Raw genomic sequence first — 24,782 nt, forward strand, 5'->3', positions numbered from 1 at the left:
GTATTTGGGGTGTCTCCCAGGTCCTGCAGCTGTCTCTTCCTTCAGAGGGTCTGTGGGTCCTCTTGGGGTTCCTGGTTTGTTCTGGATCTAAGATTAATGATGCGAGCCTCCACACACTGCTCAGTCCATCTGAGTCAGAGCTGCAATCTAGTCCTATTGCCTATCTACCACGATGATCCACGATGCTCTTTTTAAAAAAAAAAAAAATTATTTTTAGAGTAAGGGTCTTGTTCTGCCACCCAGGCTAAAGTGCAGTTGTGTGGTCATCATTCACTGCAGCCTCAAATTCCTGGACTCAAGTGATCCTCCAGCCTCCCGAGTAGCTGGGACTACAGGTGTGCACCACCACACCCAGTTAATTTTTTAAATTTTTATTTAATTTTTTCTTGTAGAGATGGAGTCTCACTATGTTGCCCAGGCTGGTTTTGAACTCCTGGCTCAAGCCATCTTCCCACCTCGGCCTCCCAAATCACTGGGATTACAAGCATGAGCCACTGCACCCAGTCAGGACGTTCTCACATTAGTCCTTATGGATCATAGTCTGCCCTTGAAAATCCTAAAATTGCAGTCCTTTGAGAAGAGTTTCCAATTGCGGCTCTTCACTTTCACATACATTGTCCCTACTCCCCTCCAGGCCCCAACACTAATCTGATTTTGTGAGGTTTAAGTGGACCTGTTTTTGAGCGTTTTGTAGCATATTGCTGGGATGGAGTGGGAGGGTTGGAGGTGGTGAGCAGCGTTTTCCTGCCAGTCAGCCAAATCAGCCAAACTCATGTTTACCGATTGCTTAACAAAAGTCAAAGTGAAACCACCTCACTGGATCCCTCAGAGAAAAGAAATGCAGATTTGTTTTACTTGGACAACCTAATATTTGAATAAAAGCATCTCTGAAGTCCTCGCCCAGTCATTAAGATGGCAATGGCCAGGTCCATGTGAAACTGTCCCAGGCAACCTTCTGGGGCCTGTGCCATGGGTGGGCAGCTGGCCCTGAGCTCTTGGCCACTCGAGCCATCTCCAGGACCCCCTTGGCAGGAACGTCCAGGAGTCAGCGCTTTGAGTACACTCAAGCCCCAAGTTCTGTTGCAGAAAAGGCTCTGTGTACTCTCATCTCAGCTGCTGGGGCATCTCCCAGGCTGTCAGGGGTCAGGGTTCCCCCAAGCCCAGGTGTGCCCAGGTCAGGCATCTCTGGAAGGACCACATGCTGGCTATGGGTAGACATCCTGAGGGACTGGTCTTGCCCAACGGGGCCTGACTCATTGCAGACTGGGTGCGTCTCCCTCTGGCCCCTACCCCAGGAGAAGGTTTCCGTGGAGTCGCAGCACTTTTCCTAGCAGGGACAGGAGCTGGGGAAGGTCCTGCCCCGCCTGGCTCAGGACAATGCCTCTTGGTGACAGCGTGGTCTTCATGCTTGGTCCCCCCACTTTTTCGTGACTGGTCCACATTGGCTCAAAGAACTGAAGTTTCCCTCTCGTGGGAGAGACTTGGTGGACAACACTGGAAATATGGGCAGGGACAGGAGGGGCTTTTATAATCCATCAAGATATGAATCTCAGTGCCTCATTTCTAGTAGATAAAAAGTCACATTGTCTTTGCAATAAGGTATACATTCCTTTACAATTAATTTTTTAAATTCAAGTGCTGCTACAGAGTCGATCTTATGTATCAACTCAGCAAACAGGTTCCAGGTGGGCAAAGGACATGCCGATTCTCCACGTGTGGGTGAGCCTGGTGCCAAGTCACCCATGCTTGCCATGCTAGCCACGCGGCCTCCTCATCCCAGCCCCTCCCCACCCATCTCCGGCTGCTCCCTGAGCGCACGCCTCCTCCAGGGCTGGCTCCCGGGGTCTCTGCCCCGGCTACAGGGGTGGTGTTTCCCTGAAATGCGAAACACGGGATGCCCAGTGCTTCACACGTGGCTATGTCAGTCTCCTCAGCTGTGCTGTGAGCAGAGGCAGTTCTCCTTTCGAGCCCTTCTCAGTGCCTGTGCACCCTGCGGGGGTCCAGCAGCACCTGTGCCCTGGATGCTCAAGGTAAGCGACAGTTCCTACTCATTCTGAACAGCCTCAGGCCTTTCCGTGGCTGTGCTCATCCTTACCTGTCTTCGTGGCATTGGCCTTGCTGTGCGTGTCCTTTACCAGCTACACTGCTCTTGGAATGAGGCAGGATGTAAACAATGGCAGTAAATACAGAGGTTGCCTAGAGTCCTTGCAGACGGACAGTGAGGTAGCATTGTTTCCAGGCCTGCCTTGAGCGAGCTGACCGGGGTCCCAGGAGGATGGAACGAGGAACAGTGGGCTTTCTAGAGTCGGGGTGTCTGAGGGTGGGTCTGACTGTGGGGAAGGATGAGGGTAGCGAGGGACAGGGGGCATGCTAAGTCAGCATGGCAGGACCTCCAGGAAGCCATCATGACTCTGAGATGGATCAGTGCAGGGTGTGTTTGGCAAGTGAGAGTAGCAGCCTGGGTGGTCACATGGCCAAAGTCCTGTGTGCCAAGGCTGCAGTGGCAGAAGTGAGGGAGCAGCCATCTACGTGGCAACGTGCATCCTGTGCCGGGCTCGGAGCCCCGGGCTTCTTATGCACGGCCCTTTACTCCCCACTGTGCCCGCGTGAGATCAGGGACACCGCTGTCTCTCTGCAGGGGTTGGGGACTCCGTTGCCTGCCCGAGGTGGGGCAGCCGGGGGAGCTGCTGGGTGGCCCTGTGGGCGCCTGTGGCTCTGTGGTGTCCTCCGGCCTCTGAGGCACCGCCACATCCAGGCCTGCTGTGTGCTGACTCAAAGACTACTGTGGAGGCGGCACTGCCCACAGGACAGCGGCAGTGACCGCAAAGGAAGAGAGGAGGAGGGTAAGGGTGGTTCCATGGAGAATGAGGATGTCATGATTATTTAAGGAGAACAAAAAATATGTGTGCATCCCTTTTTGCCACCTGCAAACACCCGTCCTTCATCCACACGGCCACTGCCCGTCCGTCCTTCCGTTCAGCAGGGGCTGGTGGGGCCTTGTGCTGGGTCTGGTGCTGGGGCCGGGGACGCCGGGCTGACAGCCTGGCCCTCAGGAAGGTCTTCGGTGGGAATGGAGAAAGCGGGAGTCTTCCCCAGCGAGAATCAGGATGTACTGAGTGGCTTTTGATGAGATGGTGGTGCGGTCATTCTGCTGACAGTGGTAGCTTCCAGCCGTTGAGGGCCTGCTGAGTACAGAATTTTACAGAAGTGGATTCAATTAATTTCCCCAACAGCCCTGGGAGGTGTGTACAATTGCAATCCTTTGACCGCAAAGGAGACTGAGTCTCCGTGAGGTTAATGACGCGTTCCAGGTCATGGAATTGCATGTGGCAGAGCTGGGATCGTATCTGGCAACTGTGCCTGTTCTCCTGCTGCTTCCCAGGGCTGGGCCCGTGTCAAAGGGGTCTTTCCTTGGTGAGCTTCGGCCGTGTGCCACCAGGAAGGAAGGGTCTGGGGGAATAGACCCAGCTCCGTGTGAAGGGCAGGCGGGTGGTGGCTGCCTGCAGGTGGCAGCCCGAGGGCCTGGTCCCAATGGCCGGTGATGCCTTCCCACCTGCATCCGCTCCTCTAGCCCAGACTGGCAGTGACTGCTCTGATCACTACATGCTGTGAAGGGCACAGTGCCAGCCTCTGATCTGGGTCTTTGCTGCCGTATGAAGATGCCCATCTACCCTGCTGGAGGGGGGGCTCTGGAGGACCAGGGAGCATAGAGAGAGGGAGGACAGCTGGGCTCTAGCCGGTGCCCCATCCAGACCCCCCAGACAGGACAAAGCCATCCCAGGCCCTCCAGTTCCTCATTGGCCATCACAGCACACGCCACCGGCACAAAGGTAAGTGCTGTCCGGGCTCTTGGCCTCAGGGTGGTGAGCAGTAGACCAGTTGTATTAAGTCTCTGACTTTGCAGGGCTTCCTAATGGAGACCGTTCACCGCCTGGTAAGTGACCTAGTGGAGAACATGCAGGCAGCTTCAGGACTGCTAGGGCTGGAGCCAGAAAGGATTGGGACGGGATGGCTGAGTGGAGCAGTTCAGAACCTGTTAAGTGTGTGCTTGGCCTGTTGTGGGCTCAGAGGTGAGTGCAGGTTGAAAGATCCTCGAGGAGTGGCAGAAATGTCAGAGGAATCAGAAAAGCACCTCCTAGGGCTGTTCTCCTACAGGATCAAGGGAAAGGAGAGTTTGCCTTCAAATAACTGTTTGTTTAATACAGGAAAGCATAAAACCAGGCTCTGACAGGAGAAGAAACAGCAGCAAATGAGCTCGGCCAAATGCTTAAAATGGTCCCAACCACAGGCTCCAGCCACAGACCATGTGGGCTGAGAACCACGGAAACGGGGTCCACTAGCTCCTGGGTACTGGATTACAGGTCTTCAAGGGCATGAGGGGAGCAAAGTGGAAGAAACCCACTGATATTCCAGCATCACCGCCCATGTTCCTTTCGGTCAGGGTGGTGGGTCCAGTCCTGATTCCATGTTCTTACAAGTTAGGGAGCTGCGTCCAGGCCTGGCTCCATGTTCTTATGAATCAGGGAGTTGGGTCCAGTCCTGATTCCGTGTTCCCACAAGTCAGGGCACTGGGTTCAGTCCTGGTTCCATGTTTTTACAAGTCAAGGCAAGTCTTCCCCTGAGTGATGGCTCCTGGACTGTGCCCCTCTGGGGCCCTCTCAACTCTGTGTCTGCCATCTGTCACCTGCCTGGCCATTTTGGATTTGACTGCAGTGGACGGGCTCCGTGGGACGTCAGGCCTCGGGGGAGACTCAGGACCCTGGGGTAGGCATGGATGGGGATACTGGACCCCTGAAAGAAGGGAGGCTGAGAGACTATTTTTCCTTTAAAGACTTTTCCATGTCATCTCCACTCAGAGATTCTTTTCTGCAAAGCCACAGGAGGGAGGTGACATTGAGCCCTCCAGTGTGACAGAAGCTGTGTTACCTAATTTATTTAATTATCTCAGCAACTCCACAAAGTAGGCATTTTACTGGCATTTCTCCAGTTGAGGAAACAGAAGCTTAGAGACTTTGTGAGACTTGCCCAAGACCCCAGGTCACATGCCAGCAAGGATGAGGTTAGGCTTTCAATCCAGCTCTGCCTGGCTTCAAGTCCACACCTTTTCACGACAATGAACTTTCTTTATGATTGCAGATATTATTCGGGGAACTTTACATAAAACATGGACTTACATAAAACTTCGACCATAGACTATATTCTTTGTTTGGGAAACTGTGAAGACCCAATTTTTTTATAAACTCAGAACAGCTTCCAGTTTTCATTAGATGTCAGAAGATGGGCTGTGTTTTTTGTGTGGTGTTCAGTGAGGCTGATTTATAGTCACGACACGTGAATCAGTTTGATTGGAGCAGGCTATTGTGGTTCTGTCTCACCAAGAAAGAGGGGGTGCACTGGGCCCCTCAACTCCAAGTTGGTGGTGCGATGATTGTTCCATATTTTCCTTTGTCGGGCTGTGAGGGAGTCTGGGCCAGGCACTAGGCCATGAGCAGGGCAGACCTGGGGTAAACCCTTAGTGAGCCTCTCTCCAGCCACAGGAACCCTGGAGTGTGTGCGTGCCTGTGTGCTGCTGGTGTGCGTGTGTAAATTGCACGCATGTGTGTGCATGCACTGTGAGCTGGTGTGTGCATGTGCACTGGTGTGTGTGTTCCTATGTGTGTGTATGTGTGTGCTGGGTGCACACACGCGTGTGTCTGTGTATACATGTGTATGTGTGCCAGTGGGTGCATGTGTTTGTGTAGTGTGCGTGTGTGTGTGTTTGTGCACACAAGCTGCCACACACAGATGGGCCTTGTGAATTAGGGGAAGAAGACAGACTCCGGCTTACAGAAAAAAAAGGAAAACTCCTGCAGAGATAATTACCATTAAAATGCCAAGGCTGTACACGTGAGCTGCACTGCCTTCCCCGAAAGGGCCAACCTGCCGCCTTTTCTTTTGCTCTCTCTTACAGCGACAGCCAAGTGAATGGAGCTGTGTGGCCCGTTGGGGCTGGTGCCCGACTTCTGGTGAGGAGCAAGTTTGGTGGAAGCCAGAGCTGAGCATTTTTCCTTGTCGACCTTGGCAATACAGCCTCAGATACCCGTCTTTCCTGGAGGAGCCGCATGCAACGCCCTTGGTAGCGGCCTTTCACCGTGGTCCCCAGACACTACTCAGGGCACTGAGCTGTTGGATGCTGCTCCCATGGAGACGCTGGCTGGGACCCATTCTCAAGGCCATCTGCCAGGTAGAGATGTGGTTGTTGCTGTCCTTGTTTACCAAGAAGAAAGCAGAGGCATAAACCAGCAAGGCCGTGGCGTCTGGGAGAGGTGGGGCTGCCCCCGACAGCCTCCACCCTTCTCCCAAGCAAGTGCTGTCCTTGGGGCGTGTGCCCAGGGTGAGGTGTGTGCACACATGTGCGTGTGTGCGTGTGAGAGGCAGCACTGTCCGTGGGACGGTGGGGGATCTGGACTCTGCTCTGCCATCATCGAGTCATCTGGCGGAGGCAGAGAGCCTGGTGGTGTGTTTGGATGGAGGAGGGGGGTGTTTTTAGGACATCTCTTCAGCCAGCGCCACCATCCCCAGGTGGCCACAGAATTGCTCAGGGACCCACATGTCTCCTTGTCTTTGAAAATCTGCTTTTGTTTGGTGGCTCCAGGAGAGGAAGAATGAACTTGCCTGAGGCTGAGTGGCCCGACCACTCCCCTGGGATCCCCAAGACCGTGGCCCAGGAAAGTGTCCCTGTGCAGGGCTGGGCACAGAAGTTCCCTGCAGAGGCCACATGCTCTCCTTCTGCAGCAGGGACAGGAATGAGTCCTGTCTTAGTCATGTCTCTCCCTCCCTCCCGAGACCTGAGAGTAGGGGCCACCTCCAGGCCCAGACACCCTCTGTGGCAGCTCTGCGCGCAGGCCCATTCGGGGCAGCCTTCGTGCCAGCTTCCTGCAACCTTCTTTGCTTCTTTTTTCACCTATAACTTTCACCTTCTCAAGAGGCTGTCGCATGAGCAGTTCGGAGTGAGGCTGTCGTGGTTTTCGAGTTTCTAATCTAAACAAGATCCTCTGGATGAGTCCCTCTGAAGGAGGAGCCTCTTACGGAGTTCACACAAAGTTGAGAACCCCAGAAACCGCAGGAGTATGGGGTAGTAGAGGAAGGCAGTGTCCTTGGATGTTTAAATAAATCTGTAACTTATTGTTGACCAGACCTAGTGTGTCATGGTGTTTAAAATTACTTAGGTAATGATGATTTTGCCATGTCTTACAAGAATTAGAGACAATGATGACAGCGACAACAATCACAAACCACAACAATGGCTGTGGCCATGCACCAGGAACTAGGAATGCAGAGATTACTGAGGTGTATCCCTGCCCACAGGGAGCTTGCAGTCTAGAGGGGAAGACAGCGTGCACACATGACTATAACAGAGTTCTTTAGGCAACGTGCTGCAGGCACCATCGGGCTGCTCTCAGACACGTTACTTCAACAGCCACTGTGGGGACCCAGTGAAAGAGGAGGCCCTGCCACTGTCCAGGGCAGCTGAGGTAGCTCAGCAACGCGGAGACAGCAGGGTGGGTGCAGGACGGCCTGGGTTAGCAGGGCATCTCTGAGAACTGATCTGGTGTTTGGAGTGGGAAGGGAGGGTGCAATATGGCTTCTGATGGAGGTTTCTAGCCTGGAAGACTAAACGACGTAGGAAACTCAAAAGGAGATGAACATTGGTGTGGACGATTCCATGTCTATCAGCATTGACTGAGGGGCTGTGGGAGTGGACGTTGGTGATAAGGATTCCATGTCTATCAGCATTGACTGAGGGGCTATGGGAGTGGACACTATGGGAGTGGACTGTGGGAGTGGACGCTATGGGAGTGGACTGTGGGAGTGGACGATGTGGGAGTGGACTGTGGGAGTGGACCACCGTGGGAGTGGACGCTGGTGTGGACGATTCCATGTCTATCAGCCTTGAATGAGGGGCTGTGGGAGTGGACATTGGTGATAAGGATTCCATGTCTATCGGCATTGACTGAGGGGCTGTGGGAGTGGACATTGGTGTGGATGATTCCGTGTCTATCAGCATTGACTGAGGGTCTGTGGGAGTGGACATTGGTCATAAAGATTCCATGTCTATCAGCATTGACTGAGGGGCTGTGGGAGTGGACATTGGTGATAATGATTCCGTGTCTATCAGCGTTGACTGAAGGGTTGTGGGAGTGGACATTGGTGATAAGGATTCCGTGTCTATCAGCGTTGACTGAGGGGTTGTGGGAGTGGACATTGGTGATAAGGATTCCATGTCTATCGGCATTGACTGAGGGGTTGTGGGAGTGGACGCTGGTGTGGACGATTCCATGTCTATCAGCATTGACTGAGGGGCTGTGGGAGTGGACATTGGTGATAATGATTCCGTGTCTATCAGCGTTGACTGAAGGGTTGTGGGAGTGGACATTGGTCACAATGATTCCATGTCTATCGGCATTGACTGAGGGGCTGTGGGAGTTGACATTGGTCATAAAGATTCCATGTCTATCAGCATTGACTGAGGGGCTGTGGGAGTGGACATTGGTCATAACGATTCCATGTCTATTGGCATTGACTGAGGGGCTGTGGGAGTGGCAGTCTATGGGTGGAAATGGCATCTGAGTGTCTAGAGGGAGGACGTGAGCCATGGCCTGGAGACTGCAGCTTCTCTCCGTCACCCGCAGTCTGTATTTCAGGGCCTTCTCAGGATGGTGAGAGTAGGAATTCTTCTCAAGTTCGAAGCCCGTCCCTAAGACTTTGTTCCATGGGAAATGTGCCTGGTAGCCCCCATCATTTATGGAGAAAGAGGTTTTCTTTGCATGAAGTTTGCATTGTGAATGGAAAAAGAGAAAACACTCTTTATTTGATTTTTCTTTTTGTTGTTGTTGTTCACTAACTACAGTGATGCTTGGGGAAGGGAAAATTTGTCTGTGTAAATGATCCTCCATGAAGGAGGAGGGTTTCACAGCAGGAGGCAGATCTTTGAGAAGGGACTTCAGAGATATTTGAATAACAGGAGCTGTGTTGAGAGGAAGACTGGAAAGCTCTGTCATCAAAGCGAATCTGGAAATTGATCAAGGCACTGCCAGCTGTGGGTTGGCGAAGAGAAGACAACTGCGAGGCTGGCAGGATTCAGGCTCCTTTGTTCTTACGATGGACACAATCTCACGGAGAAGGAGTGATTACGGAGTAATCACTTGGGGAGTGAGTTTGGAGTAATCATTATCAATGAGGTACAGTTTTGAAGGTAAAACTAGACAAAAAGCTCACAGTTCTTGAACTCATAACTTACATTTGTTAAGAAATCCCAGATTAGGATTTCCCAGAGTTTCTTTGTATACGAGGTTTTTTCCGTTGTGAAGTGTAGCTCATTATCATCTTGAAAGCACTGTGGGCATCGCCTGACAGGGAGCTCCAGGTTTGTTTTTGGTGCTGTTACTGGTCCCTTCATTTTCTCACTTTCCTAGGAATTCAACTCATCCAACTTCTGTTTTGAGGCAGAAAATCCTTCAACACTGTCTCAAGGAGCTTAGTACAGGCGCTTCCTGGACACTTGATGAGGCACTGCTGTCTCCTGGGTGTGGCAGTCAGGAGCGCAGGCTTGAAGACCTTTGCGTTGGATCTTGAATGTAGCTTTGCCTCTTTGAGCCAGAAAGTGAAGTCTCAATTTCCTCATCTGTAACATGGGGGTAATAATGATGAAATGAAATTAATTTAATCGATGCATGTAAAGTTGTTTATACTATGCCTGGTATATAACAGACACTCCGAGAAACGCACTGTCTTCTTGTTCCCCCCACCACACCTCCGATCCATCAGCCTGCTTTTGCGCAGGGCGTGCTATCTGAAAGACAGTCCTACACCTGAATCTTTATGGCCTGACCTTGTCAAAGGAAGTTCATAAAAGAGAGACGAAGAGGGAAATGAAGACATCTGCTGATACCACATCGGATGTGAATGTGTGTGCCTGTATATGTGCAAATGTGCATGTGTGTGGCACCGTAAGTGGTATGTATGAGTGAATTCATATGTATGTAATTTTGACATTTTCATGGGCTTCTCAGTGAGCAGGGACCAGTTTCTCACCATTTTCCTCATTTCAGCTGATGGTGTGAACTTGGCTCTATCTTTTTCTCTTGTCTCATAAAAGATGCATTTCGTGAGACAGCCGAAAAAGAAACAGAGAAAGGAAATGATCATTGAAGCCTGATCATTTTCCTCATAGAAGCCGGAGGCTGCTACAAGGCTCGCATGTCCTGTGGGGCTCCTTCTGACCCTGTGGGATGTTTGCGGTCCATGACCTCAGCCCCTGTGGGCTGAGCGCCTGTCTGTCCTCTGAGGGGACACGAGGTTGCTTCGCTCCCACTGGAGAGGTGGTGCCAAGCAGGCATCTTCAGGAAGCCCGAGGAAACTGTGGAGTCCATCTCACAAGTTGGGATCCTGCAGTTCTGCCAGATCTGGACGCGTATAGGGTGAATGCGTGGACCAACTCCAGGCGTGGCCACACCGGGGGAAACGTGAGGGAGTGCAGGAGGCTGGTGTCTCTCGGCTGTTCACCGTTGATGGCGTACATTTGCGAATGTGTGCCAATGTGTGTTTGCATGTGTGCGAATGTGCATGTGTGTGGCATGGTGTGTGCCATGTGTGAGCGAATTCGTGCATGTGATTATGTGCATGTGTGAATTCATGTGTGTGAATGAGCATGTGTGTTGTGAATATGTGTGAATGTGTATGCTTGTGCATGTGCAATGTGCACGTGTGTGGCACGGTATGTGGCATGCATGAGTGAATTCATGCATATGTAACTCTGAGAGTGTGTGTGTGAATGTGTGCATGTGTGTAGATGTGTGCCTCTGAATGTACATGTGTGTTAATGTGGCTGTGTGTGCATGGGTATGACTGTGTCTACGTGCATGTGTGTGAATGTGTGACTGAGAGTGTGTGAATGTGCCTGTGTGTGCATGTGTGTGACTATGTGTGACTGTGAGGGGGCATGTATGAATATGTATGTGACTGTGTCCGTGTATATATGAGTGTGAATGTGCATGTGTGTGAATGTGCTGTGTTACTGTGTATGACTCTGTGAATGTGTGTGTTAATGTGTGCATGTGTGTAGATGTGTGTGTGACTATGTGTGTGAATGTACGTGTGTTAATGTGGCTGTGTGTGCATGTGTATGACTGTGTCTATGTGCATGTGTGTCTGTGACTGTGTGTGAATGTGCATGCATGTGAATGTGTGTGTGTGACTGTGTATGACTGAATGTGTAAATGTGTGTGGCTGTGTGTGACTGTCAGTGTGTGAATGTATGTGGCTGTATGTGACTGTGTGTGAATGTGCATGTGTGTGAATGTGTGTAGTTGTGTGTGACTGTGAGTGTGTGTGCATGTGTGTGAATTGTGTGGTTGTGTGTGACTGAGAGTGCATGTATGAATGTGTGTGTGTGAATATGTATGTGTGTGAATATGTGTGTGGCAGTGTGTGACTGTGATTGTGTGTGAATGTGTGCATGTGTGTGCATGTGTGTGAATGCGTGTGACTGTGAGAGTGTGTGCATGTGTGTGAATGTGTGTGACTGTGAGAGTGCATGTGTGAATGTGTGTGTGAATATGCCGGTGTGTGAATGTGTGTGTGGCTGTGTGTGTGGCTGTGATTGCGTGTGAATGTGTGTGTGTGTGACTGTGAGAGTGTGTGCATGTGTGTGAATGTGTGTGACTGTGACTGTGAGCGTGTATGTGTGAATGTGTATGTGTGTGCATGTATAGGGGGTGTCATGGAGAGGGGATTGTTTCTGCTCAGTCTCAGGGTATTAGATTTGGACTTTGGGTCTCATCTTCAAATGAAGGTCTCTGTCCTGCACGCTGGTCCTCTCTTCCCTGTATCCTGTGGGCGTGGCTCCTGCCCTTGGTATTTGCACAACACCCACTCTTTCTATTGATTTCAGGTTCCCCATGAAAGTCATTCACCATCTCCTAGGAAAGAACTGAGTTTTCAAAAGGTCACACACGTGTGTGTCAGTCTGAGCCACTCTGGGTTAATTAGTCATCAAGGAGAATTGAATAATATGAGATCAAGCTGCAGGGGCCGGGGGGGGGGTGGGTGGTACCTGGAACCCACATTTTATTTTAAAATTATAATTTGGTGTCATATTTAAAATGCTAGTTCTCAGGGAATGATGCATTTTTATTTCTCAAGTCTTCTTAAAAAAACAAAAATAGAAAAAAAAAGAAGTATAACTTGTAGCTTGACTTGTGTTTGTTCGGTAGGATATCCTGATTTAGTTCACAAGAAATATTCATGGTAAAAGCAAAGGAAAGAGCCCCCAGTGAATATTAATGGATATTTGCATGCATAGCAACTAAACCTTTATCCTCCATCTATTTATCTCAAAATGGGTGGGAGCCATGGGGAGAGGACAGGAAGACAAAAGATGAGGAATAAAGCTGATTGCATTATCTGGACAAAATTCAATCAATTTGCAGCTTCAATACTGGCTGCTACATTCAGATTGCTGCTGTTAAAAAATAGCTGTGGCCGGGCACAGTGGCTCATGCCTGTAATCCCAGCACTTTGGGAGGCCGAGGTGGGCGAATCACGAGGTCAGGAGATCGAGACCATCCCAGCCAACGTGGTGAAACCCTGTCTCTACCAAAAATAAAAAAATAAGCCTGGTGTGGTGGTGCATGCCTGTAGTCCTACCTACTTGGGAGGCTGAGGCAGAAGAATTGCTTGAACCAGGGAGTCAGAGGTTGCAGTGAGCCAAGATTGCGCCACTGCACTCCAGCCTGGCAACAGACAACAACAGCAACAACAACAACAGCAACAACAACAAACCCAGCCTTATGGGGATATAATTTACATGCCATAAAAGGCACCTGTTTTAAGTGTACAGTTCAATGAACTTTAGGCTGTTTAAAGAGGGTACAACCATCACCACCCTCTAATTTTAGGACCTGCAGTCACCCTGTGATGACACCTCATTCTGACACCCAGTCCTAGCTAATTATTATTATTTTTGTGACAGAGTCTCCCTCTGTTGCCCAGGCTGGAGTGTGGTGGATTAATCATGGTTCACTGCAGCCTCAACCTCACTGGGCTCAGGTGATCCTCCTGCCTCAGCCCCCTAGTAGCTGGGACCATAGGCAGGCATACGCCACCACGCCCAGCTAATTTTTGTATTTTTTTGTAGATGTGAGGTTGCCCAGGCTGGTTTCAAACTCCTGTACTCAAGTGATCCTTCTGCCTTGGCCTCCCCAAAGTGCTTGGATTACAGGTGTGAACCACAGCACCTAGCTCTTAGGTAATTACTAATCCGCTTTTGGTCTCTTGCTATTTGTGGTTTTTTTTTTTGACACTTGATATAAATTAAATGACCCACTATGTTTTCTTTTTTGCCTGCTTCTTTCAGATAATGCAATGTTTTCAAGGTTTATCCATGTGGTAGTGGATGCCAACATTTCCTTCTTTCTTATTGTCAATTAATGTTCCATTTGATGGATATCCCACATCCTGTTTACCACATCACCATTTGATGGCCATTGGATTGTTTTCACTTTTTGGCTGTTGTGAATAATGCTGCTATGGACATTTGTGTGTGAGTGTCTGTCTGCACTTTCATTTCTCTTGAGCACATACCTAGGAGCAGAACTTCTGAGTCACCTGGTAACTCTAGGGTGAAAATCGATTTGATCCAGCAATTCCACTACTGGGTATCTACCCAGAGGAAAAGAAGTCATTATATGAAAAAGGTACTTGAACACACATGTTTACAGCAGCACAATTCGCAATTGCAAAATAGTAGAACCAGCCCAAATGCCCATAAATCAATGAATGGATAAAGAAACTGTATGTATGTATATATACATACACACACACACACACACACACACATATATATTTGATGGAATACTACTCAGCCATAAAAAGGAATGAATTAATGGCATTTGCAGCGACCTGGATGAGATTGGAGACTATTATTCTAAGTGAAGTAACTCAGGAATGGAAAACTAAATATTGTATGTTCTCACTCATAAGTGGGAGTTAAGCTATGAGTATGCAAAGGCATAACAAGGATATGATGGACTTAGGGGACTTGCAGGGGAGATGGTGGGACAGGGATGAGGGATAAAAGACTACAAACTGGGTTCAGTGTGTACTGCTCCGGTGATGGATGCACCAAAATCTCACAAATCACCACCAAAGAACTTACTTGACTGTGCGTGGTGGCTCATGCCTGTAATCCCATCACTTTGGGAGGCAGAGGCGGGCGGATCCCCTGAGATCAGGAGTTCGAGACCAGCTTGGCAAACATGATGAAATCCCATCTCTACTAAAAATACAAAAATCGCCGGGCATGGTGGCAGGTGCCTGTAATCCCAACTACTCAGGAGGCTGAGACAGGAGAATCGCTTGAACCTGGGAGGTAGAGGTTGCGGTGAGCCGAGATCATGCTACTGAACTCCACAAACACTCGTGTGCTTGTTGGCCTTGGTGATGATGTCGAGCGTCTTCTCGTGCGCTTGTTGGCCATCGGTGACAATGTCGAGAGTCTTCTCGTGTGCTTGTTGGCCATCCGTGATGATGTCGAGCCCCTTCTCGTGTGCTTGCTGGCCATCGGTGATGATGTCGAGAGTCTTCTCGTGTGCTTGTTGGCCGTTGGTGACGATGTCGAGCCCCTTCTCATGTGCTTGTTGGCCATCGGTGATGATGTCGAGCACCTTCTTGTGAGCTTGTTCGCCATCGGTGATGATGTCAAGCACCTTCTCATGTGCTTGTTGGCCATCGGTGATGATGTCGAGCATCTTCTCGTGTGCTTGTTGGCCATCGGTGACGATGTCGAGTGTCCTCTTGTGTTTTATTGGCCATCGGTGATGATGTCGAGTGTCTTCTTGTGTGCTTGTTGGCCATCACATGATGTCAAGCCCCTTCTCATGTGCTTATTGGCCATCGGAGATGATGTCAAGCCCCTTCTCGTGTGCTTGTTGGCCATCGGTGACAATGTCGAGCCCCTTCTCATGTGCTTGTAGGCCATTGGTGATGGTGTCGAGCATTGGCCATCGGTGACGATGTTGAGCCCCTTCTTGTGTGCGTGTTGGCCATCAGTGATGACGTTGAGCACCTTCTCGTGTGCTTATCAGCCATCAGTGATGATGTCAAGTGTCGACTGTTGCTGATGATGTCGAGCCCCTTCTCGTGTGCTTGTTGGCCATCAGTGATAATGTCGAGCGTCTTCTCATGTGCTTGTTGGCTGTCAGTGATGAGTTGAGCTTCTTCTCATTTGCTTGTTAGTCTTGGTGACGATGTCGAGCATCTTCTTGTGCACTTGTTGGAGCGTCTTGATGACGATGTCGAGTGTCTTCTCATGTGCTTGTTGGTCTCGGTGATGATGTTGAGCATCTTCTTGTGTGCTTGTTGGCCACTGATGACGATGTCGAGCGTCTTCTCATGTGCTTGTTGGCCTCAGTGACGATGTCGAGCGTCTTCTTGTGTGCTTGTTGGCCATTGGTGATGATGTCGAGTGTCTTCTCATGAGCTTGTTGGCCATCAGTGATGATGTCAAGCATCTTCTTGTGCGCTTGTTGGCTCTTGGTGATGATGTTGAGTGTCTTCTCTTGCACTTGTTGGTCATCAGTGACAATGTCAAGCCCCTTCTCGTGTGCTTGTTCGCCATCGGTGACGATGTCAAGCGTCTTCTCGTGTGCTTGTTGGCCTCGGTAGCGATGTTGAGCGTCTTCTTGTGCGCTTGTTGGCCATCAGTGACGATGTTGAGCCCCTTCTTGTGCGCTTGTTGGCCATTGGTGATGATGTTGAGCATCTTCTCATGCACTTGTTGGCCATTGGTGACGATGTTGAGCATCTTCTTGTGTGCTTGTTGGCTGTCAGTGATGATGTCAAGCCCCTTCTCGTGTGCTTGTTGGCCATTGGTGATGATGTTGAGCGTCGGCCGTCAGTGACAATGTCGAGCCCCTTCTTGTGCACTTGTTGGCCATTGGTGATGACGTCGAGCCCCTTCTTGTGTGCTTGTTGGCCATTGGTGACATTGTCGAGCCCCTTCTCATGTGCTTGTTGGTCATTGGTGATTATGTCGAGCGTTGGCCATTGGCGACGATGTCGAGCCCCTTCTTTTGTGCCTGTTGGCCATCAGTGACAATGTCAAGCCCCTTCTCGTGCGATTGTTGGCCATTGGTGATGGTGTTAAGCATCTTCTCGTGTGCTTGTTGGCCATCAGTGATGATGTTGAGTGTCTTCTCATGTGTTTGTTGGCCATCGGTGATGATGTCAAGCATCTTCTCGTGCGCTTGTTGGCCATTGGTGATGATGTCGAGCATCTTCTTGTGTGCTTGTTGGCCATCGGTGACGATGTCGAGCCCCTTCTTGTGTGCTTGTTGGCCATTGGCAACAATGTGAAGCACCTTCTCATGTGCTTGTTGGCCATTGGGGACAATGTCGAGCCCCTACTTGTGTGCTTGTTGGCCATCAGTGACAATGTCAAGCACCTTCTTGTGCGCTTTTTGGCCATTGGTGATGATATTGAATGCCTTCTTGTGTGCTTGTTGGCTGTCAGTGATGATGTCGAGCACTTTCTTGTGTGCTTCTTGGCCTCGGTGATGATGTTGAGTGTCTTCTCGTGTGCTCATTGGCTGTCAGTGATGATGTCGAGCATCTTCTCGTGTGCTTTTTGGCCATCGCTATGCCCTCCCTGATCAGGTTTTCTTTTTTAAAGTTCCGTGAACATTGCGCCCTTCACGCCCTGCTGCAGTTGTATTTTTCCATCTGGCTGTGAAGTGTGGAAGCTGCCACTGTGCCTCAGCGGGCTCCTTCGTCACCAACTGCCCTGTGGCAGCTGCCAGCTTGAAGGGAGCTGGCAGTGGAGTCATCCCAGCAGGGTCTCCAGCTGGCCACTGGAGCTGGCCGCAGATTGGGCACCATCGGCTTGGCTGTTACCTTCCCTCCCACCTGGGCCACTTAATGGTATTGGATAGCAACTAACAACCTACAGCTCCTGCTCAAAAAGTGACTATCCACATGGGATGCCACGTGCTTTACTCGGTAGGCTGTAAGCTAGTGGTGACTCTCACCCGTTTTGTGCAGAAGGAACCTGAAGCTTGTCCAAAGTCACTGAACAACCTGACCTCTGGTCCCACATTCTTCTCTTCATGGCAAGTCCAGAAGGCCTTCAAAGTGCATGAGGTTAAGACCACACAAACACATTTCTCCAAAGTTCTGCTTTTAAGACCTGGCTTTCTTTTTCTGGCATATATTTTTATTGTGGCATAATATACACAACATACAATTTTCCATTTTGACTTTTTTAAGCATACAGTTCAGTGGCATTAAGCATGTTCATGATACTGTGCAACCATCAGAACTACACATTTCCAGGGCTTTTTCATCTTGCAAAATTGGAACTCTGTCCCCACTCAACACTAAGTCCTCATGCTTCCCCCTCCCCTAACCCCTGGCACCCACCCTTCCACTTTCTGTCTCTATGAATCTGCGTATCTGAGTACTGCATGTAAGTGGAATCACACAGTATTTGTCCTTTTGGTTCTGGTTTATTTCACTTAGCATAATGTCCTCAAGCTTCATCCCTGGTGTAGCACATGTCAGATGTCCCTTCCCTTTCTGAAGGTGAATAATATTCCACCATGTGCCTATGCTGCATGTTGCTTATCTGTTCACCCACTGATGACACTGGGCCGTTAACACCTTTTGGCTGTTGTTAATATGCTGCTGTGAACGTGGAGTGCAGATGTCTGTTTGAGACCCTGATTTCAGTTCTCTTTCATATATTCCCAGAAGTGGGACTGGTGATCAGAACAACACTCATGTTTGTTTTTTGAGGAGCTGCTACACTGTTTTCCATGGTGACACAGTTTCACATTCCCACCAGCAATGCAGGAAGGATCCAGACACAGCTTCCTTCTTAGAAGTGGAAAGAAAAGATAGAAACGGGCCACAGCTCAGCACCTCCGGATTTCAGGATTCGCCTTTGAGCTCAGCTCTGTGAGCTCAGGGACTCCGCAGAGGACAGCGGGACTCTGAGGGCAAGGGGACACCAGTGTGGCTGCTGAGTGTCATGGGTGCCCTCGGATAACGAAGGGTTGGGTGTGTGAGAGGCAGTGGCACTACCATGCCATAGCCAATGCCAGGTCGGGTCTGAGCCATCGCTTTGTGATGGGAAGTTCACTCCCTCGTGGGCAGCGGATGCCACTGATTGACTGCTCAATTGTTACCTCGCCACTTTCCCTTCCACACAGACGGCAGTGCCGCTCAGGTGGACGGGATGGTAGGACCAGGTGTGCCCATTCATGGGATGATCAGCGAGGCCCTGAGGGTCCCCTGACCCTGCTTCCTCCCTGCACAGGGACAGGTGCTTCCACTCTTCCAGTCCCTTCTGGGCTGGGGGACCATGTGAAGTGTGAGGGTGGGGTGTGGATTTGCAGGGTTGAAGTGGAATCCAGGATCTGCCTGGGGCATACTCTTCACAGCCTGGGCAGGGCAGGCAAACCCCAATTTCCTGGAAAGGAGGCCCGGGTAGGGCCACCCAGGGCTGGCAGAGTGAAGTCCTTGAGTCCTCTGCCAAGGGTGCTGTGTCTGGGCTGTGGTAGTCATCTGCATATTTGGAAGGAAAGGCAGGGGTGAAAATATCCCTTTGTGTGCTGAGAGGGTCTGTGGTCTTTCCATTCTTCCTTTGATTTAATAAGAAAGATAAACACTACACAGTGGGTGCTCCTGTGCCAGGCAGGTGCTAAGCCCCCCTAAGACACTGCCGTATACCAGCTCGCTCGTTTAATTTCAGGTTTAAACAGCTCTGCAGAATACAGGAAAGAGTAAAATATAAGAGGGTTTTATATTTTACTCTTCTCTCCAGATCAGGTAGGCACTGGAAGTCGGCTGGCGGGTGCCTCTGAGCACACTGGACTCATTCCTAGGGTGGCCACACAGCTGTGGGGCCCTGTGACCTTGGCACTGACCGCCCGCAGAGGGGATGGTATTTAAAGAGGCTGAGTTCTTCATCTCTCTCTGCTGTTTTCTCTCTTGTTTCCCTTTTACATTTTTGACAAGTCCCACCATACTCAGTTCCAGCGTGGGACACACACTAGTGGATTGCTGATGGGTGGAAAGTTGTGCGTGCCGTGTTGTGTTGCTGACACCGAAGGCAAAAGCCCAGGACCTGGCCCCAGGTTAGGCTCACACACGCCTGGGCTGTCCCATCTCGGGGGCTCCTTGGTTAGAGCTGAAGGTCTTCGGGCTCTGGTCCCCGTGGGGCTCCCTCACTGGGGAGTGTGTCCAGCCCCTGTCCTCCAGCACTGGGCCCCTGCCTCCCCAGCCACGGCCCTCAGGGCAGAGGGGACCACAGACATTCTGAGGTGGACTGTCCTCTGTGTTGGAGATATGAAAAATAAAAAGGGAAGGACTTGGGGAAGAGAATGGGCACTGTTTACTTCCTCCCAATTCCATGTTAACGAGTTCCCGCTGAATTGTCTGGGTAAGCAGAGAACAGCTGTGCAGAGCATGAGCTGTGAGCCCCAGGCCCGTTCTCCTGGTAAGACTGGGCCCCACAGTGCTGGAGCTGACCTCTCACCAAGGGTCCGTCCCTTTGTCCCTTCCTATGACTGGTTCTTTCATGGCGTCTAATGATGAGGCAAGGAAGCTGTCAGCTGGGAGTTTCGACACCATTGATTGCCCCCATAAGGAGCCAGTGGGATGGACACCAGCTCCCACCCCTTGCCCGAAACATTCCTGCAGACCCTCAGCCTGCAGCAGTGCCCCACCGAAGGCCCCCACCTACAGTTCTGCCCACACCCCCAGGCTCTCCCCAGCCACCACCTCCCAGGGTGCTTCCAGCTCTCCTCCCCCAGGGTCCCTCCAGCTGGGCTGTCTCTTGCACCCTGGGGCCTGGTGCTCTACCGCTCTCTGTCCGCTTCCTGCCTCCAGGCTGTGTCCCAGCTCTATGTACCTGACACACATGTCTCCCCTCTTCATCTGTCTAAAGCCTACCTGTGCTTTCCAAGCACATCTCAAATATCATTTCAAATGTCAAATAACAGAGTGATCTTTTAAAAATATAAATCCGATCATGTCATTTGTGCTTAACGCCTTTCATGGTTTCTGATTGCACAGTAAACCCAAGGCCCTTCTCTGCGGTCCAGGTCCCTGCCCACCTCGGTCCTCGTCCCCCTGTCCCCTTCATCCCCGAGCTCATCCCTGCCCTGGGGACGTGCCACTTGCCATAGCTTTGCAGGGATGGCTTTCCCTGGTTCTGCATGTGGCGAACTCTGTCTTGACGTCCATGTCTGTTCAAATATCACAGAATCTGCAGGAGAGCTTCTGTGTCCTGGATCTGAGGCAGCCCCTTCAGGAAAAGAATCACAGCCCTGAAGACGTCCATGTCCCCATTGCTGGTGCCTGTGAGTATGTTATGCTTTGTGGTAACGGGCTTTGCAGAGGGAATGGAGGACACAAAGTTTAAGGTTTCCTGGCTTATCTGTGGGGGCCCAGCGTGATTATAAATGTCCTTAGATGTGGAAGGGAGAGGTGGGAGGAAGAAGCAGCGTGGGTCCACGTGAGATGCATGGACGGCCGATGCTGGCTTTGATGGTGGAGGAAGGGGCTGAGCTCTGAGGAATGGGGTTTTCACAGGAGCAGGAAGCAGCTCTTAGCAAGGGAACCTCTGTCCTGCAGCCACAGGAGCTGAATTCTGCCAACAACCCACACAAGCTGGAAACAGACACGCCCAGGGCCTCTAGAAGGAAGGCAGCCGGCAGACTGGGGACCCCTGGGAATGGTAGGATCACACACTCGTGTGGTTTCAGCCGCTGAACATGTGGTTATGGCAGCCACAGAAAATGAATGCAGCCCACATCGCTCTTTTTTTCCTTTTCTTTTGTGAGACACGATTTCAGTCTGTCACCCAGGCTGGGGTGCAGTGGCACGATCACGGCTCAGTGCAGCCTAAACCTTCTGGGCTTAAGTGATCCCCCTGCTTCAGCCTCCCAAGAAGCTGGGACTACAGGTGCATGCTACCATGCTTAGCTAATTCTTTTTTTAAATGTTACTCATTATTTATTGAAAAATAAAACCTGAAAGGCACTGGATTCAGTCATAATATGTCCAGATATTCTTCTATTTTAAAAAAATTTTACTTTAAGTTCTGGGATACATGTGCAGAATGTGCAGGTTTGTTACTTAGGTATACATGTGCCATAGTGGTTTGCTGCATCCATCAACCCGTCATCTAGGTTTTAAGCCCCACATGCATTAGGTATTTGTCCTAATGCTCTCCCTCCCCTTGCCTCCCACCCCCTGACAGGCCCCAGTGTGTAATGTTCCCCTCCATGTGTCCATGTGTTCTTGTTCAACTCCCACTTATGAGTGAGAACATGAGGTGTTTGGTTTTCTGTTCCTGTGCAGGGACATGGATGAAGCTGGAAACCAGCTTTTTTTTTTTTTTAGATGGAGTCTCTTTCTGTTGCCCAGGTTGGAGTATAGTGGCGCGATCGTTCTCACTGCAACCTCCGCCTCCCGGGTTCAAGCGACTCTCCTGCCTCAGCCTCCCGAGTAGCTGGGACTACAAGCGTGCACCACCACACCCAGCTAATTTTTTGTATTTTTAGTAGAGATGGGGTTTCACCGTATTAGCCAGGATTGTCTCGATCTCCTGACCTCATGATCCACCTGCCTTGACCTCCCAGAGTGCTGGGATTACAGACATGAGCCACCTCGCCTGGCCTGAAACCGGTGAATTTTTAAATTGCTTGTAGAGATGAGGTTTCACCCTATTGCCCAGGCTGGCCATGAACTCCTGGACTCAAGCAATCTGCCCGCCTTGACCTCCCAAAGTGCTGGGATTACAGATGTGAGCCGCTGTGCCCAGCCCCCATGACTCCTTAATCAGATCAGCTGATTCTGTCATCTTCATAGCTTCTGTCATTTTCTGACCTGAAAGTGATGTTTCCCCTGACATGCTGTGGCCTGGATAAACCTTGCGGACATCATCAGAGAAGCACAAATACTGTGGAATTCCACTTCCTGTGAGGTCCCTGGCATAAACTCTTAGAAACATAAAGGAGAATGGTGGGTGCCAGGGCAGTGGGGAGGGTGTGTCTGGGGGTTGTTTCATGGATCCCTGGTTTCAGATTTGCCAGGTGAGAAGCTCCAGCCCGGCTGCACTCCACACTTAAGATCCTAAGCTGATGTTATATAGATATATTTTTCAACCAGGGAAAAGGTGGTCTTCTCTTGCGTTCTCGTGTGTCTCCCAGCGCCCTCCTGGCACCCCCACTGAAACATCAACGTTCGAGCAGGGTCCCATCTGCCTTGGTCGTGTGATATGGTTTCGCTGTGTCCCCACTCAAATCTCAACCTGAATTGTATCTCCCAGAATTCCCACGTGTTGTGGGAGGGACCCAGGGGAGGTAAATGAATCATGGAGGCCGGCCTTTCCTGTGCCATTCTCGTGATAGTGTGTAAGTCTCACGAAATCTGATGGGTTTATCGGGTTTCTGCCTTTGCTTCTTCCTCATTTTTCTCTAGCTGCTGCCATGTAAGAAGTGCTTTCACTTCCCACCATGATTCTGAGGCCTCCCCAGCCATGTGTAACTGTGAGTCCAATGAAACCTCTTTTTCTTCCCAGTCGCGGGTATGTCTTTATCAGCAGCATGAAATGGACTAATACATCAAGCTAGTCCCCAGTGTGTGGAACAGAGTCCCAGTGTGTGGAACAGAGCAGGTGCACACATACATATTATTTATTGTTTATTAAAATATAAATTTGTTATTTAACAAAATATATTAATTCACATATAAGTTAATATGATTTGTGAGACCTCTAACATCTCAAATACATTTACTAATGAGAAAAATCTTTTTTAAATTGTCAAAACCTGTGTCTCAACGTTTGCCTCAAAAACTGCAGTCCTGCTGTCTGCAGCGGCTTTGTGAGTTGCTTTAGGGAAGAACCAAGCAGGGGGGACAGACCCTGCAGACCAGGCTGGGGTGAGGGTGTGACTGTTGTCTCCTGGCCCCCATACATTCAAGAAGAAGGTGTTGGGGCCTCATCTTGGCCCTTTGCCTCTTGCCTCTGATCTGTTTCCTTAGGATGGATTTGGGACAGAGCTAATGGAGGCTCCTCTGGCGTGTCCCGGGGGCTTTAGCTCAATCTTGGTGATTTTAGCTCCTCTGAATTCTTCTTACTGTTCTCCTTGGGGGCCAGTAGTTGCAGATGGCTAGGAGAGGGTGGGGCAGCTCCGGTGCTCTCTGCACTGAGGAAGGACTCCTGCCGCCCTGTGTGTGCTGCTGTGGATGCTGAGCGCAGTCTGGATGGCGTTGCCAGCTGGGGCTGCAGGCGTTCCCTTCCTGTAAGTGTGATGAGCTCCTCCACCACATGAAGTGCTCCCAGCCACCCAACCCCCACTCTCCATCTTCTACCCTCCAGCCTCCACCTTCCCACCCTCCAGCCTCCACCTTCCCACCCTCCACCTTCTCACCCTCTGCCCTCCTACCCTCCACCCTCCATCTTCCCACCCTCCACCTTCCACCCTCCCACCCTCCACCCTCCACCTTCCCACCCTCAACCTTCCACTCTCCCACCCTCCACCTTCCCACCTTCCACCCTCCTACCCTCCACCCTCCACCTTCCCACCCTCTACCTTCCCACCCTCCACCCTCCACCTTCCCACCCTCCACCTTCCCACCCTCCACCCTCCCACGCTCCACCCTCCCACCCTCCACCCTCCTACCCTCCACCCTCCACCCTCCACCTTCCACCCTCCACCCTCCACCCTCCACCCTCCACTGCAGCTCCACTCACGGCAGGTTCTTCCCGGCTCCATTTGCGGCTGCCCAGGGAATAATTCCAGGGATATAGTAATGTCTGGTGTCTGGACAGCCTCCATGGGATTAAAAAAGCAGCTGGTTTGGCATTTTGGAGACAAAACAAGCCTGCCCTGCAGAGGCAAGCACTGCTTCTTCCCGGGAGATGCCTCCTGTCAGGTGAACACCAACAAATAAAAATCCAATTCTGCAGAGGGATGATTTTCGCCTTCCGGAAGATGAAATCACGAAAGCTCAGAAACAGTGCGCGCTGTGTCTGAATCAAATTATTCTGCGGCCTGTGTGGATTTCCTGCACCTGGCAGCCAGGTGCGTGCATACAGGAAGTGCTCATTACTGGCACAGCAGCAGATGTCAGCCCCAAAGTGTCCGTTTTACTAGCTGGTGTTTCAGCATCTGTTACAGGGATCAACGAAGTGCGACAGCCGCCAGCGTGCCTCCGTGTGGACTTTTGTGATGCTGTATTTCCTCTTGGGAGGGGCCCCCGATTCTGGACAGAAGGCGCTGGATAAGTCGTTATGACTTCATAGCCCCAGGCTCCTGGCCCAGGCAGGATGAGGAAAGGATGCTGCCCCAGGATCGCCCGAAATGTTTGGTTTGTTTTGTTTTGTGTGGCTGGATGTGGCCGAGTTCCTGCAGCCCCAGCAGCTCTCAGGTCTGGCTGCCCGGCTGCTGCCTCAGGGCTGCACCTGGGCTGAGGCCAGAGCAGCTTCCAGGGTCTCATTTCAGTCGTTTGTATCATCTACGAGTTACCCAGGTTTCCAGTAAGTCACATTCCAGGGCAAGCAGCGCAGAGATGTGGGTCCTTACTTCCTCTCCCAGGCTAACAACAAACAACTGATTTCCTGTCCACAGCGGGGTGCTCCAGCCAAAGGAGAAGTCCCACCTCCAGGAAAATAACATTGTGTCTCTCTCAGCCCCGTCTCCAGCACACACCAAGCATGGATTCTCTCTGGC

The 24,782-nt window shown here is 50.8% G+C and overlaps 1 protein-coding gene across 2 annotated transcripts in view; it reads left to right on the forward strand.

The window, feature by feature from the left end:
* Positions 1-21,100, forward strand: part of LOC114671785 (uncharacterized) — a 57,731-nt gene extending 36,631 nt beyond the window's left edge. For both annotated transcript variants that reach the window (XM_077960194.1, XM_077960193.1), the window contains 3 exons: positions 5,951-6,223; positions 20,306-20,402; positions 20,677-21,100. In XM_077960194.1, the coding sequence (XP_077816320.1) occupies positions 5,951-6,223; positions 20,306-20,402; positions 20,677-20,741 (435 nt within the window). In that variant the 3' untranslated portion in view covers positions 20,742-21,100. The remainder of the gene's footprint in view (positions 1-5,950; positions 6,224-20,305; positions 20,403-20,676) is intronic.
* Positions 21,101-24,782: the final 3,682 nt, after the last annotated feature.

This window comes from Macaca mulatta, chromosome 13, assembly GCF_049350105.2.
Source record: "Macaca mulatta isolate MMU2019108-1 chromosome 13, T2T-MMU8v2.0, whole genome shotgun sequence".
Classification (NCBI taxonomy): Eukaryota; Metazoa; Chordata; class Mammalia; order Primates; family Cercopithecidae; genus Macaca; species Macaca mulatta.